General features: G+C 37.2%; 1 protein-coding gene across 13 annotated transcripts in view; it reads right to left on the reverse strand.

Moving 5' to 3' along the window:
- KLF12 (KLF transcription factor 12) overlaps positions 1-16,357 on the reverse strand; it is a 420,215-nt gene that overhangs the window by 14,498 nt on the left and 389,360 nt on the right. For 12 of the 13 annotated variants that reach the window (XM_058548296.1, XM_058548302.1, XM_058548300.1 and 9 more), the window contains one exon: positions 12,058-12,215. In XM_058548296.1, the coding sequence (XP_058404279.1) occupies positions 12,058-12,215 (158 nt within the window). Of the gene's footprint in view, positions 1-10,828; positions 11,107-12,057; positions 12,216-16,357 lie in introns of those variants that run through there. The other variant, XM_058548307.1, reaches the window with a different exon arrangement.

Raw genomic sequence — 16,357 nt, forward strand, 5'->3', positions numbered from 1 at the left:
GTTGAGACATTAAGTTGCGAATGGATAAGAAAAATCAAAGGATACAAGCTGGGTGGAAATGGCTTAATACCAGGACACACCTTGCGGTACAGTTTATTAACTTCCAGGTCTTCGATTCTGAAGTGCAGGTCTCCATGTCCCACGTCAAACCTGTAAGCCATTTCCACCTTTTGTGTTAAAAAAAAAAAAAGAATCTGACCATTTTCCAGCACCATCTGTCTTCTTCCAGTTCTTTAAAAAACCTGAACTATGAAAACCTCTGAAAAAGGAAAGTGTTAACCAAAACTAATAGTAAGAGCTTCTATTTTTTAAGGGGAAATAGTCCTGTAAAGACTAAAAATAGCACATACCAAAAAAAAAAGAGTGTTAATTTTCATTCTAAAACACTCTTTTTAACTCCACATTTGGGGCTCATGTTAAATACAATTTTATATGCATATTAACCAATTTGTGTGTGTGTGTGTGTATGTGTGTGTCCTGGGAAAATAAAAACTCCCATCAGGGTTTTTTTTCTTTAAGAGTCAACAAACTGATTTATTATGAGAACTGCTGTCTCTTTCAATTTTGGTTAAAGAAAAGGATTAAGAGTCACTAAATGCATTTCTATGACATTTACCCAGGAGAAGGCGTAATAAAGTCTAAAGAAAACACCAGGCATTGAATAGATTCCCAAAACCCACGAAACAAAAATAACTTTTTCAGGTACCTCCCATTTCACCACCTGAAATGCTGAAAGGTAAATGTGCACTGAGACAAAAGACAGGTGCCCTTTCATATTAAAATGACGTGTGAGCAATACACATAAAAGGAATGTACAGTTTGAAAAAGCTCGGGTCAAACAAAACACCAATGTTCTCACATCAGCTTCTCTCTATTATTTTCTAAAGCAACTGAAAAGGAACACCTTTTGCAACAGGAAACATAGGCATTTTCTTCAGTTCAGAAGTGCATTTCTGAAATGTGTCCCTGTTTAACTTTTATAAAGTTATGGGGCCCCAGACACTGACAAATGAGCTTCATTACACTCAAGGCTCAACATATTTGCTGTGACGATCCGTTTCACTTGAGGAATGGTATTTGCATATGAAGGAAAAAAACCAGAATCAAGATTCCTATCTTGTCTTCCGGTTTCTGTTACATTAGTTCGAAGAAGTTCACAGAATTTTAGATCTAGAAGGAAATTAGGTACTTTTAAAATGAGAAAATAGAAACCTAGAGCTGAGATTACAAGGCCCCTGACTTGTCCAGAGGTGGACCAGGCTGCCTTCCCTGCTGGTGGTGTTAAGGTGGCATAAAATAGGGCAGGTTTTGAAATCAGGGAGAATGCACGGACAAATGCAGGCTCAGTCACCGATTTGCAATTCTATCTCAGGCTAGAGTTAAGTTTTCTGAAACACCGTTTCCCTGTCTGTAAAATGGGAACACTGTTCCTGTTGTGAAACTTAGAAGTACACATGCCAAATGCCTGGCAAATAACAGGTGCTCAATAAGGGATATTTAATTTTATAGCTATGAAATTCAAGATTTTTCTGTTTTTCCTAAGAAATGTAAATAATATAAAGTTAAAAATAGATCATGTTTGTTATTTTCAAGGAACGAATTAAGGTTTTCAGGTAAATGGATGACATCCTGATCCTGATTTTCCTAACATTTTAAGTGAAAAACTACTTCACAGGCCAAGTAGACCAATCTATTCTATAGTTTGATCAATTTGGTCTTGTCAATTCAATCAAACAAGTGATCAATATGTTACTCGCTGTCACACTGAATTGTCTGCACTGAATTAACTATCTTTTTCATTATGTGTAAACAAGGCCATCTGGGTCTGTTTTTTCTTCTCCATGCAATTCTATAATGGATTTCTTTGATGAAAATAATATTTGCTAAAGCATATAGCACTTTCCATGTACCACACTTTGCTCCAAGAGCTTTATGGATCTGAACTCTAACTCTGACACTTCCTAATGAAGTAGTTGTAGTAACCAACCCCATTTCACCCAGAGTTAGTATGTGGTGGAGGTGAGATCTGAACCCTGGGAGTCTGACACCAAAGTTCATGGTCTTAACCACGACTCTATAATGCCTCTCAGTACTTTAAATCACTGCTTTAATAAACCAGGCTATCTGGTCAGAACTAGACAAGCAGACTGAGACTATGAATTAGCACTTATAAGACAGACATGTGTTAACACAAAGGTTAGCCCTTCTCATCCAGAAATCGAATATAAACGAACTAAAATATCCTATAACAAAAACATACTTTATTGAAAGCAGAAAGCTCAAGGTCTAAGGATAATACTTTATTTGGCTGTTTTGAGGTTATATTTTCATGTAGTGACAATATTTATTTTCCTATGTTTCTGGTTACATTTTCCTGAATTTCTTTGTAGAGACCTCTTCCTTTACCTGTCACATAAATGTTTACCAAGATTTTGACCTTGACTTCTTCTCACCTGCATATGCTCTCCTTGGCTCCCACGTTTTCCACCACAACTTATAAAGGAAAGATTACTAAGTATCTACACCTGTCTTTCTCCTACGCTCCATAAAGGGGTACAGGAACATTTCCAATTGGCAGTCCAAAAGCAACCTTAACAAGACCCAAACTTTACTCACTCTCTACCACTTAAATAAGACATGTTCCTCTTCCTGTTTTGCTATCTGGAAAAAAGGGAACCCCATTTACTCAGATGTCAAGTCATAAATCTCTCCAGTTGGAGAGATTTCTTGGACTCTCTCCTGTTATTCTCTACCTGCCCCCAACCCAATTATTCCATCTGCCAGTTCTGCCTTTCAGATATCTGTCCAGCTGTCCTCTCCAGTTTATCCCCACAGTGGTGGTCTGCCTTTCTTTAGATTCTGGCCATCTTTCACCAATACCAGCTTCTAACAGTTCTGTTACCCTGTCTTATGTCTTACTCCCTCCAATTTATTGTCTACACTGTACTGAAGGAAAACTTTCTGAAAGACAATCTGATCATGTTACTCCTCAGCACCCTGGGCACACCTGTATTAAAACTCGCATCAAACCCCACTGTGGTTGCTGGTTTTTCTGTCTGCCCATCCCAGTTGGCAGTGTGGTACTGAGGATGGCTTTGAGCTTTCTTCATCTCTGTATCCCCAGGGCCTACCACAGTGCTCTGCGCTAATAAACGCTTGTTGATTTAAGTGAATGAAGCTACTTTCATTTAAATATCTCATATTCTTTTAAAAATATAACAGACAAAAGTCAACATAAGAGTAATCTATTTTGTGAAACACAGAGAATCTATCACTTGTATTTTACCCATTCTACGATTTTTTCTATTCTAATGAATTAAAACATATATTTTTAAAAAGGAAAATAAATTTGGGAGGTTTTATTTAAAACTAGTGTCATTTAAAGGTCCAGTCTGCAAACAAATATCTCCTTTTAAACTTTTAAAATTAGTAACACAACGTGATTGAGTCTTCTATTTTGTTGCTCAAGTGAGCATTAATTATTTTAATTTTTAAAACAATATATTTACTTTATAATTCTTTTTACTCTTAGTCACAAAGATTTTTTTATTGAATTATCTTAAGCTTTATAAATAAACATTATTTTCGTATATTCTTTAATGATAAATATATTTTTTACAAAAATACAGTTCCTCAGTATCTTTAATAATTCCATTAAAATCATATATTTATATTAAGTAGTAGTTAATTTTGCCATTCAGGATACGATAACCAACACTTATAATCTAGTTATTCTTTGGCAGAACATGAGAAAGTGCAAGGGCTGGGGCTATTATTACCCCACTCCTCCTTACAACACAGTTTTGATGGCTGAATGGAAACAAATCCAAAAGCAAAGGATAGAAAATGGGGTGCATGATCATAAGATCCCACGGCATTTTTAACTTGCCACTGTCACTGATGATCTGCGTGCTAACACAAACAGGATTAAGAAACAAAACCCATTTAGTATTTGATTTACTTAATTGAAGTAATAATTGGTAGGCTGTTTTAGAAGCTTTTTTCTAAATCTATGAAAAAGATGAATTTATTTTTTAAATAAATGAGTAACACTTTAAAAACCAAATTGAACTGAAAATGTACAGCATTGGTACCTACATTTGGATAACTGTAAATCTTAGGTTCAACATGTTTCTAAATAGTAACTCTCTATGACAGGATAAAGTAACTCCCTTTCCACAAACAAAAACAAATGCAACACCTTCACAGCATTTTGTTCCTCATCTAGATTTTTCAGTTTCCTTTTTAGAGGTGGTACTTTAGTGCCTGTTCACATGGGTTGGTGATGTTCACCACATCCCTGCAGTCAGGACCAATTACCCCTTCAGTGCTGCTGTAGCAATTTGTATGGAGCTCATTCATGGCTTTTCTATCATGGTTTCCACTGGTGGATATTTGCAGATGAGGCCGTCTCCCCTACCAGATTTAGAACTCCTTGCTGTCTTCATCCTTACAGCGCACCCATTACTATTCAGAGAGCTGTGCACCAAGCAAGCACTCAAGAGAGCTGCCTATTTAATTATTAATGCTTCTGGTCCTTGTCTTCTCACTTGCTTTCTAACAAAGCAAAATTTTAGTAGACTGGCAAGAAAGACCAGTTCACATTAATGAAAAGCCTTAAAAATAGACCATTTAAAGTTGCTTGCTATCTTATCACTTCAAAGTACCCTAATGACCAACTCCAAACAGATAGGTACTGCTGGTTGGACATGCATACAATGTGGCTCTAGTGTGGAAAGACTGGCAGGTTATTAGCAAACTTGTCTGAGCCCAGGTGTAGTGACAGCAGCACAGGTTCTAGAGAAACCGGAATTTGAATCCCAGATCTACTGCTTGTCTACTACGTGACAGTGGACAAGTGCTCTAACCTGTAAAGGGATTTACAGATGCGATTAAAATATGTGAAGCACTAGCAGAGCCGAGCACTGCACCTGGGACCTGGCAGGTCCTCAGAAATGACAGCTCTCTCCCACCTAACAGTGTCCATGTTTGTTCATAGCATTCTTTAGTCCTAACCACACACGCCAGACATCTTCAAAGTCTCCCTCTCCCCTACCCTCCTGTCCAATCAGATGCCATGCCCTGTGGTTTCTACTGCTCCAATGTTTCCCACATACCTTCCTTTTTGACCATTGAACCACTGCTACAGGGAAATGTCCAAGTGCTCAAGGGTCATGGAGGAAGGAATTCTACTGCCTAGGGAAGGAGGGTGGTAAGAGAGCTTAACAGAGAAGGTGACACTGAGGCACTTTTGAAAAATAAACAGGAGTTTACCAACTAAAGAAGCAGGAAGAAAGAAGACACCTTGACAGGCCATTCCAGGTAGAGGGAAGAATGTGTGAATGAGCTCCATATAGCTGGGTGCATCTAGAGAGTCATTTATTTGTATGGCTGAGGAATAGGGGCAATTGGGATAGGGCCAGCAAATGAGGTTTAAAAGAGAGGAGTCAGATGAGAAGGGCCTTGCATGCCCAGGTAGGAAGGTGTCCCCAAATTCCCTGACCATGATAGACAGCTGCCATTGTGTTCTTTTGTCATTTTGCTTGGACCTTAATTATAGGGCTTTGCACACTTGGTCTTTGTTATGACTATTCATATGAGTCTTATAGTCTTATTTAGCACACTTATGGACAAGTTCACTGAAGTTCACTGAAAAGGGGGCTATGCCTTTTTCTGCCTCTTTCAAGAAATAATCTATAGTGCCTTAGGCATAGAAAATGCTCAATAAAGACTTGTTGAATTTGTCTATGAATGGGTCCTTTCAAGTGGAAGACTATGTTTTACCAAGTATTTTAAATATATTCCTTAAAAGATTATTTATACTATCACTTCATTAAAATGATGACAAAAAGGGCTTATTAAACAACAGCTTTACTCCAACTTTTTCTGAAGTATATAAATTTTAAATTAGTAGAGTCTGAAATAAAGAGATTATATAATTATAGTTGATTGTGATGAGTGTATACTACATTATCCAAACTTTTTTGCCTCGAATCCATTGCTCACAATATCACATATCTATGTATCAATATCCATACATACACAATTTCAATTCGACAAATAATTATTGAGTTCCTACGATGTGTTAGTCACTGTATCTACTGAGGATATAAAAACAACGCCCCCTGCACACATTTACACGACAACTTGCTATGTTTATGTTCAAAATTAAAAATGAATGAGAAAACCTGAGATTCATAGAGTTCAGTAGCTTGTCTAAGTTCACCAACCAGTTAGGAGTCAATGACAGATTCAAACTTTTGTCTCTTGACTTCAAATTTAGTGCTATTTCTATTATAGTTTCCTATTTCTTAGCAGTTACCAATATAGCTCATATTTGTGAGCTGTTTGGTCAGGACTTACAAACAATTTATCGGGAGAGATTTTTACCTGAAAAATGTCAGTTTGTTCTTAAGTGATTAATTATCTTGGCATCACTAAGCCCTATGCTTTATTTAACAATGAATCTAGACAGAGGGTCTGACATGGAGCTTAAATGTGGAATGAGTTATTTAATTAATGAAGACAGATGTGAAATTATAAGCAGCACCCCACTACTGGAAGGTAAGATCCAGCAACCGCAAGACTTGTGAACAAAAAGCCACCAAGATGCACAGCTGTCACAAAGCCCATGATTTTCCTTGTAGGAATATCATCAAACCATTTCATAATCTTATCAAGTAAAATAAGATGTCAAATTAGAAGCAAGAAATATAGGAATAGCAGTGAGAAGTGATGAGGCAAGTAAAACAGTAAAAAAGCATGCAAGCATTTAGGATCTGTGTGTGTGTGTATTCCAAACGCATAATTATCTGATATTAATTATAGCACGTATTAGTTACAAAGGCTTCACTCCTCAAGGGAAGAGCTAAATAATGCATCATTTCTTTCATTTGTAAAGGTAGGGAAGGATATATTTTAGAGAATTTGAAATAAAAATTAGTTAATATTTTTAAAGCATCTATATGAGTTAACTTCCTTGATGTGTAAAATTTAGATATGACTTATTTTTGATAAAGCCAGACAGATAAGAAATGCGACTGCTTTACATTTGCTAATTTTTAAAATTTAGGTGTATAGTTTTCACATGAGTTAAAATGAATATTAGACAAGATTGGCTAAATGAGCCTCATAGATTTATTAAAGAGGACGATATCAAGTTGGAATATAAAATATTTCTGGATTTATTTGAAACTGAATATTTTTATATGTTGAAATTACTTTTTTAAAAATCTGGTTTTAAATTTATCTTTATCTTGCTTTTTTCTTATTCATCATTAAATTGTAATATTCTGCAGAACACTGATAATCACATCAGGTCTTACAAACCACCAGAGGGTTCTAGTTCACTCTTTTTCAAACCCTTAGACTAGACCCAACATTTGGTTGTAGTACACCATCTAGTGGCTGTAGGAATCACTGATGCCTGGGTGTTACTTGCTTGTACCACATTTTAGAAAATACTACAGCACACATTTTTAGAAAACAATGAGAATTCTATACAGCAATACCAAATTCATAAAACTATTTTCTTCTAAAATTCATATTTTAAATCATTTAATAAGCAATAAAATTCTTAAAATGAAATGAGAAAAATTCGTAGTACATAATAGTTATGTATAGCACAGATTTAAATGACCATTAATTTAAATACACTGCATATTCATTCAACACCGCACAGTGTTTCATGCAGAGGAGACACAATTTAGACCAATGAATAGAAACAATGTACCTGCTGACAATCACACATATATGATTGCTGAGATATATGTTTCTTTTCCTCCTTTTTATTTATTTATTTATTTATTTAAAAGATTTTATTTATTTATTTTCCCCCAAAGCCATAGTAGACAGTTGTATGTCACAGGTGCACATCCTTCTAGTTGCTGTATGTGGGACGCAGCCTCAGCATGGCCAGAGAAGCAGTGCGTCGGTGCACGCCCGGGATCCGAGCCCCGGCCGCCAGCAGCTGAGGGCGCACACTTAACTGCCAAGCCACGGGGCCTGCCCTCTTTTCCTCCTTTTTAATGTGCCTTAAATGATTTACCACAGGCAGGTGTTAGAAAAGGCATTTAAAAATATTTGGTCAAATCTTTATGTTATTATCTAAACTGCACATTCATGAATATATACTTTATTTTTAAATGTAAAAACGCACTCGTTAGCATTTCTTTTCTTTACTCAAAATTCCTTGCTAATATCTGGAAAATATTCTTCTTTCACACTCTTACAAATATGTTTAATTTACTGTAAAAGTCCTAAACAAACAGATGACTGATCATGTACGAAAAAGCACAAAAGATCAAGTGTTACAGGTAAAATTAACGTGACTTTCTCAAAGAAAGTTTCTCACTGCTACCTGCTCACCTCCCATAGCGTGCGTAGTTCTCATAAGTCATCTGTTATAATCCCAAGCTCCTCATTAATTATTATTGGTCACACACAAATAACTTACTCAATATGCCTGAAGCAAAGGTAAGGCTAAGAAGATATTTATTAAAAGCAACACCAGCCAACCTGAATCCCTATAGAAGTAGTGTTGACTTCATTTTGAACACGAAGCTTTGAAATCTTGCATATAATTATACATCAGAAACCGGTATGGGCTCACTTTGAACCACTGACAGCAAATCAATCAAATTTCATTCTTTTGAAAAATGTTATTACTGGACTGATAGTTCAGGAGACTATGCCTTGCATCGAGAAAGTATCTCTCTGCTAAGTGGATGAATGGACTTGGCATATCTTGGTTTGGGGCAAGGACTCACAAGGACTTTTTTGAGGTAGCTGTGAGATCGAGAAATGTGGAATGGAGGGAGGACAATTAGGTGGATTCTTAGCTATTGGTTAATGAACTAAGACCCATTTTGATGCAGGTCTCTAGGATCACATCTCAGTGCTTTTTCTTTGAACCTGTTCTACTTAATACCTGGCAAAAATGGAGAAGCTGAAGGAGAGAGCTAAAATACTAAAAGCAAGATAGGCAGGGAGAGGTTTCAAAGTCATTTCAATTTATTAGAATAATGGGCCCAAACCAATAAAATGGATATAGAAAAATTATTTCCCAGACTAAAAAAGATATGTGCAGCCCTCCTAATAATGATTTTATAGATTCTATAGATGATAGATTCCTGTATCTTCCATAAGAGATCAGTCAGCCTGTGGCTCAACATTTCCAGTGAGAGGAAACTCACTGTTCCCAAGGGAGCCATCAATTGAGGGACAGGTCCAACTATAAATACAACATTGTATGTTTAGGTTTAAAAGAAATCAGTTATAGGTAGAGGGGATGAACAAGATCTAGTTTTCAGCAGTTTTTGATTTAGATGACCTAACAGAGAGAGTCAACTGCTAAAAGACTTAACATTATCTTTGCATCTATTAAGAGAAGTCCATTAACAAGACCTCTTACCTCAATTTGTGGTGTGAAAACTTTAAGAGACACAGTGATAAGATGAAGTCTATCTAGAAAAACGTGTTTGAGAGAGCTGAGGGTGTCTGACTTGGAGAAACAGAGATGCCAGTGGTTCATGACAGGGTTTGAGGAGCACCAGGACCAGGAAGTGAAAAATCAGTGTGATAACTGGAGCTATCCCATTCAAGCAGAAGGTACCGAGAGCCAAACAATGCCATAAGAGACAATTCAGCACTGCAAGAGAGGAGGACTCTGCCCTCACAAATTTCACCCAACTTGTCTTACAGAAGAATAAGCTTTGTCACTCGAAGTACTTAAGGAGAGGTGGGAAAATTACTGGTGTGAGAACAATACCCAACCAGGAGCCACACTTGTGTAAAGGAGATAATGACAGCTGCCATCACCAGGTTGTTGTAAGGATCAAATAAAGAAAAGATGTGTAAGTGTGCAGAAAACTGCATAGTAGTGACTTGTTCTCTCTGAGAGATGACATGCAAGGGATTCCCCTAATTAGGAAACAAACTGGACTCTGTGACATACGAGGTCCATTTGGAGTCTATGATTTCATCTTATTAATAACGTAAGCTAATTAATTCTGCGTTAGCATTCAAGGTTTATACTGCTTTGAACTATAATGCATACATCATTTCTTCCCTGTTTCATAGTATACGTTAAAACCAGTAAGATGCAATCCTATAATGCCATGGAGTTAAATCCTTTCATAGTACCTACTTAAAACTTCTCCTCTCTTGCACTGTTCATCACTTGGATAAATGGAATGGGGGGGTCTGTGTGAAAATGAGGCTAATATGTATTTCAGAAAGTTTAAGGAAAATAGGAAGAAATCAAAATATACGATGATTCACTGAAGTAATTCTTTTTTTTTTTTTAACAGAAATGCTCCCATAAGAAGTCAGTCATATGACTTGATCATACTTACTACTATGATTTGTGTTCGCTATCTGCTAATAGGATGGAACACGCTTATTTGACTTTCATGTCTTCATATTCATTCTTTACCTTAATAATAAGGAAATTGATTCAAAAATAATGCTTAAGAAATAGAGGAAAATCTCTCCTGGGGAAGTTCAGAATCAATGGAGAGGGAAGAATCTGGAATTAAGTAGAAAAGGGAAAGGATTGGGAGCAGGGAAGAAAGATGGAAGGGGCAGTTTGAAAAATGTGTTGAATTATCTTAGAAATATGAAAAGTATAACACATTAGATGAGCAAAAGTAAACTCCAGATTCTATAATGCTTTTCTGACTTCAGGCAAGCCTCCTATGCCATAACTTCATCATAAAAAAATGGTACTCTGCCTCAACGTTCAGAGACATGAAGTAGTCTCTCTAAAGCAGCTTTGGAGATAGTCTGATATAACAACATGATTAATAAATGGCAAAGAATGCTGATTTAAATGATTTTGCTACCTCAACTGGGAAATGGTTTATATAGCATGGTTATTTTAAATATTTGAGAAGGCAATACTATTTACACAGCCCCACGGGAGTCTGTTATAGTTGAAGTTTCCAGTTAGAGGCAGGTGCTGGAGTCTTGATTCCTGTTGAGGACAGTCACTGGACTGGGCTTGCTTGATCTGTGACACATTGCTACCAGGAATGTGTGTGAATGAATTTCCCTCTTCCATCTGCTTCTTTGAGCTTCACACATTCCAGTTACCAGTCACTTTTCCTACAAAAGACAGTGTAATTGTGGGGCCCCCCTCTCACGTTCAGTCTCTTCCCAGAGGCCCCCCTTGATGGCACCCAACAGCCTCCAGAAGCCAAGGAAGCCAGGCCATGCTGGCTGAAGGTCACACAAGGCAGAGGATGCATGTGGCAGGTAGGGGGCTAAGGGAAGAGTCATCAGCTTATTTCCTGAGTGGGTGGATGGGTGGGCAGGTGGATGGGTAATGGATGGATGGATGGCTAGGTGGATAGGTAGATGGGTGGGTAGATGGATGGATGGGTGGATGGGTAGGTGGGTGGATGGATGAGGTGGACGGATGGATGGTGACAAAGTTAGTGAATCACTTGTGGTCTCAATTTCCTTCTCTTTAAAGTGTGAATATTAAAAATCCTCTCGATATACAAAAAAATACCAGTGAGAATCAAATGAAATCATGTGGAAATATTTTTGTAAACTCCTCACAGTACTATGTAAATGTCAGTTTTATTATATTTTTTTGGTTTATTTGTTTGGTTTTTTTGGCGGACGAGATCTAGGAGAGAAAAACATGATCTAAGTGGTGGTTAAAATGCTAACTTTGAGAGAAGAGAATAATTTTGTTCAGCTTGTTGTTTGATGTGCTATGTGGACATTTTAAAACCTGATAAACTAGACAATGATTAAGTGGCTGGTGATGCTGATCATGAAAAAGACTAGATCCCTGTGTTCACACCATTATAAAAAGTCCTTAAGGCATACAAGAAATACTTCTTGGCTGCTAAAGGTCACTAAGTCCTAAGCACTTTCAACTGAGAGAGGGAATGCATTCTGCTCAGAAAGGAACTAGATTCGAGATGCACGTAAGATGGGTGAGTACAAAATACCATTCCAGCACACTCATGGCTCCGGAGTCAAGCAGCTGACCCTTTCTGGACTCTCACTGACTCTCAGGTGAGAAGCCCTGCGGAGCTGTACCTGTATGTGTCCTTCGATGAGCCTTCAGGTGAGAACTTTTTGTGTACACTTTGTTGCATCCCTCAAAATCACATCTGTGGATACGCCGTTTTCTGGAGTCTGGGGATTCAGACCGTCTCTGGCGTCTTGTGCTCTCAATACTAAATGGTGAAATTGAACTGGAAAAAGAAAAAGTGGAGTTAATGGTGAGAAACACAGCACTCTGTTTTGGTTCTCGTGACATGAGACCTTAGTCTCACAGTCTATAGCTTCAAACAGACTCAGGGCCCCATGTCCACATTTCCCGCTGTCACTTTCGCGGACACATTTCATTTCTTAATCTCAAAGGCAGGCAGCTTGACCTGTTTCTGGTGAAACATTCCTAGGGAGAGAAAGACATACTTAAAATAACAACAAGACAAAACTGAAAACTAAATGAAAAGTGGTAGGTGAGTAGATCCTCAATACCAAAAGACACAACCTGGTGGTGTTAAAATTATATCTAGAAGTTTTGAACTTCTGCATCCACTTAGAAAGAATATTTTAGGAAGCCCTGCTATAGACAAATGACACAATGAATGCACTTAATAAGTAACATGAGGGTCTGAATTGCATGTGACAACATATAAATTCGTGTAAAATCACAATGTACATTTCAAAACAAGTGAGAAATGACATCAGTACATCAATAATATGACTCATGACAAGCTATTTCTCTCAGTAAAATGCACCTGACATTTAACTTTTCCAGTTGGTGGTTTTCACGGTGAGGAAAAAAGTGCACAGTATTTAAAGATTAGCTGTACTACCATTATGAAAAATGTTTTAACTATGAAATTTGGCCCTGACTTGCACGTTGTTTAATCTTAATGCCACAGTAGAAAAACAGGATTAGTTCGTAATGTCAGGTAATTGATTAACATTTACTTCTTCAAACCTTAATCTCTCTTGATTGAGATAGAAATGACTCACCTTTTTTAGTTATTCATGAAGTTCTTTAAAATTACAGTGAAATACAATCACCCATACTTGTACTACAAAAAATTTACCACAGTTAACATTCTGGTATATTTTCCTCTACCTTTTCCATATTGCGATGCTTTTAAAAATTAGTTTTTAGTAATAAATCACCTTTTTTAAAAAAACCGAACATTAGAGATAAAGATAAATCCCCCCTTTGTCTTCCATCATCATCCTGATCCCTTCTCCTCCCAGGGAAAACCTCTATCAGCAGTTTTCTTTAAATCCTTCTAATTCTTTTTAATTATGCTTACCTATACATATCTGCATTCACAGAAACTCATAAAATTGTTTTCTTTTCTTCAGAGACACAGTATCATGCTGTTCACGTCCTTTTGTAAGTTCTACACTTGCCTTTTGTTCACTCAACATTAAGCATTTAAGATTTATTCACGTTGATACAAACACTGTAGTTTATTTATTTGAAGAGCTATACATCACAATTCATCAATTCTAAGATGAACTTTTTCATATTTTAATGTCTCTAAAATCAGGATGGTTCTTACAATTGATGGCTTGTCATAGTTTAACTGGCATAATTTTTTATTAGTGGTACATAAAGTAACGGTGCATTTTACAATAGATGGTATTTTACTTAGATCAGAGGTTGGCAAACTTTTTCTGTAAAGGGCCAGATAGCAAATACTTTATTCTGACTTTGAGAGTCATACAGTCTAGGCTGTAACAAATCAACTCTGCAAGTGTAGCATGAAAGTAGCTATAGACAATATATAGATAAGTGATTATGGCTACGTTCCAATAAAACTTTATTTACAAAACAAAGAGCAGGCTGTATTTGGCCCATGAGCTGTAGTCGGTCGATACCTGACTTCTATGAAATATGATAGTAGTTCAATGAATATTCATCCTAGAGTTTTTAAATCCTTTAAATTTAGATTATTTCTAGTATTTCACTATAACATTGCTCCAGTGAACTTATTTTTGAATGTCTCCTTCTACATATGTGCCTTTTAAGTTTCAATGTATCTTTTCACTTGAGCAAATAACAGATTCAAAGCTTTATCTTAGGTAAGAGCATATGTAAATGATGTTTATCTACTTATGTCTTAAACAGTTTTATGAAAGATCTCTATTAGTAGAATGAAAGAACATTCCGGATGGCTAAGGCACTTTCTCCAGCCTTCTTATCAGTCAGTGTGGATTTGTGGTTTTCCACATCATTGACTCAGTTGCAGGGCCTGGAGCCTATTGTGAAAAGAGTCAGAGTAGTGTGACCTGCCTGCCCATGAAAGACCAGCTTTAGTCACTCCTGACAAGGTATGCTCTGGCACAGGCTGTGATTCTTGTGAATAGCTAAGACTGTATGCGTGATCATATGGCAACAGTACTTCATTTCTTGAATATCTAGTCATGAAAATAAATATGGATCTTGGCACCAGGGAATCTCAAAAATAGAAACTTTTGTGTTTGGTACACTGGACATCTTTTAAATTGAGAAAATGATGTGGTATTTGTTTCTTTCAAATCAGAACAAAGTCTATAACAAGAACACTTCGTTTTGCACAATACTTTCTACACACTAATATGGAGAAGTCTAAATGTAACTGTGCATAATCACACACATGTATTGTTTGGCTTGTAGTTGATTTCAGCTATTTATCTTACTATATATTCGTGTATACAGACAAAAGTGAAAATGAATTTGAAATCAAAACCAAGTAATTACTAGGCAGGTCTTGAAGAGACCAATGAAGTAATGCTGCTGTACAGCCCATTAACCACCGAACTATAACACAGGCTGAGAACAGAAAACAAAGGCTACGGAACAGCATGAAATTACTTCACTAAGAGTTCTGAATTTACAGCAAAATGAAGACACGTTAGGTGGATGGCCTTAATGCTACAAAACTCCATACCCTGGTTTCCCTCATTTTAAAGTGAAATGTTTTAGGACATTATGAAGAACAGCCACTTAAAAGTATACGTGCAATAAAAATTTTTTTAAAAGGTACGTGCAATGAATACCTGCACCCAGCAAAGCTAGCTTTGAAATGACATTCCAACGGTAAAATTTCTCTTTGGTTCCCCCTTTTAAATGGCAGAGACATCTTCAGAAGATGTCCAAGAACCTTTGGCTAGGCTGTACCTTTCAGAACTACTTATTTTATCTCTTTGTGGAAAGGTAAGTGAGGCAGAGGGAAAAGGGGATCAAAAGTGCAGAACTTAAAGAACAAAGGAAGAGGAGGGGACAATCCAACTCCACGGAGCACTGCTGCTGTACTGGGGCCCACAGCATGATCCCACAGTTGGCGGGACCTGCAGGTGGAAGACACCGTGGGTTGGGGGTTTGGCCAAGCTAAGTCCATGGCAGGAAATGTGTCAGTTTAGGTGCTGGTACCAAGTATTTCTGTATCTCTAGAGCCTAGAACATTGTGGGCATCCAAGAAATGTTTGCTAAATAGAAGGAATGAATGAATGAACAGATGGATGCGTGTACTAAGTCAGGTATTCCTAATTTTTAATTTAATATAGTCAACCAATTAATCCTTAATTGGTTAATTAATCCTTACTAAGATCCTTTGATTGCAAGTCTTCAGATAACTGTCACTCAATTCCTCACTCTTACTCTCATTTCCCTAAGTTTCATATTTTAAATGCTATACAAAGTGGCTACTGAATATCAAGGAGTCCGGACAACCATTAAAACCACATGTACACAAGGTCCCAGTTCTTTGCTCCAAGTTCAAGAGAATGGAATTCTAAAGCATTGCTTACAACTAAAATTCTCAGCGGGAGGCCACTGGGATCCCTCTGAACATGTATAGTATGCTGGTGAATGAAATAAAAACCTTCCCTTTGATCCTAGTAAGCGTCTAGGTAAGTAGGAAAGGGTGAAGGAAGGATCCTTACTCTCAGCAATATCATCCTGACCCATCTCACTTTGAGGCTCAATAAGCATGGGTGTTTGGTAACAGAACAGCCGTAATTACACTTTGTGTGTTTCAATTTTGCCCTTTCTATGCTTTCTGAGCAATGTTCCCTTTGTTTAGAAGGCACTTAAGGTATCCTCAAGTGCATACAAACTGACTTCTGTGCTTCAAAAGTTGGCTTTGTTACAAAGAACGGAAATGCGCGCGTAACTACTGCATATGCCAGCACAGGATTCTTCCAAAAATCCTTAGTAATAAGCTTGGTTTGATGAAAGAGGTGGAGGTAAAACACTTGCTAGTCTGTTCCCAGACTGTACTTGACACATCTGTACAGTTCAAAAGAACAATAACTGAAGGCCCACTCCCTTCGCCAGAAGGTTAGCCCATTTAGAGTGGTGAATGAACACCTG

The sequence above is a fragment of the Diceros bicornis genome, chromosome 9 (genome assembly GCF_020826845.1).
Source record: "Diceros bicornis minor isolate mBicDic1 chromosome 9, mDicBic1.mat.cur, whole genome shotgun sequence".
In the NCBI taxonomy this organism is placed as follows: Eukaryota; Metazoa; Chordata; class Mammalia; order Perissodactyla; family Rhinocerotidae; genus Diceros; species Diceros bicornis.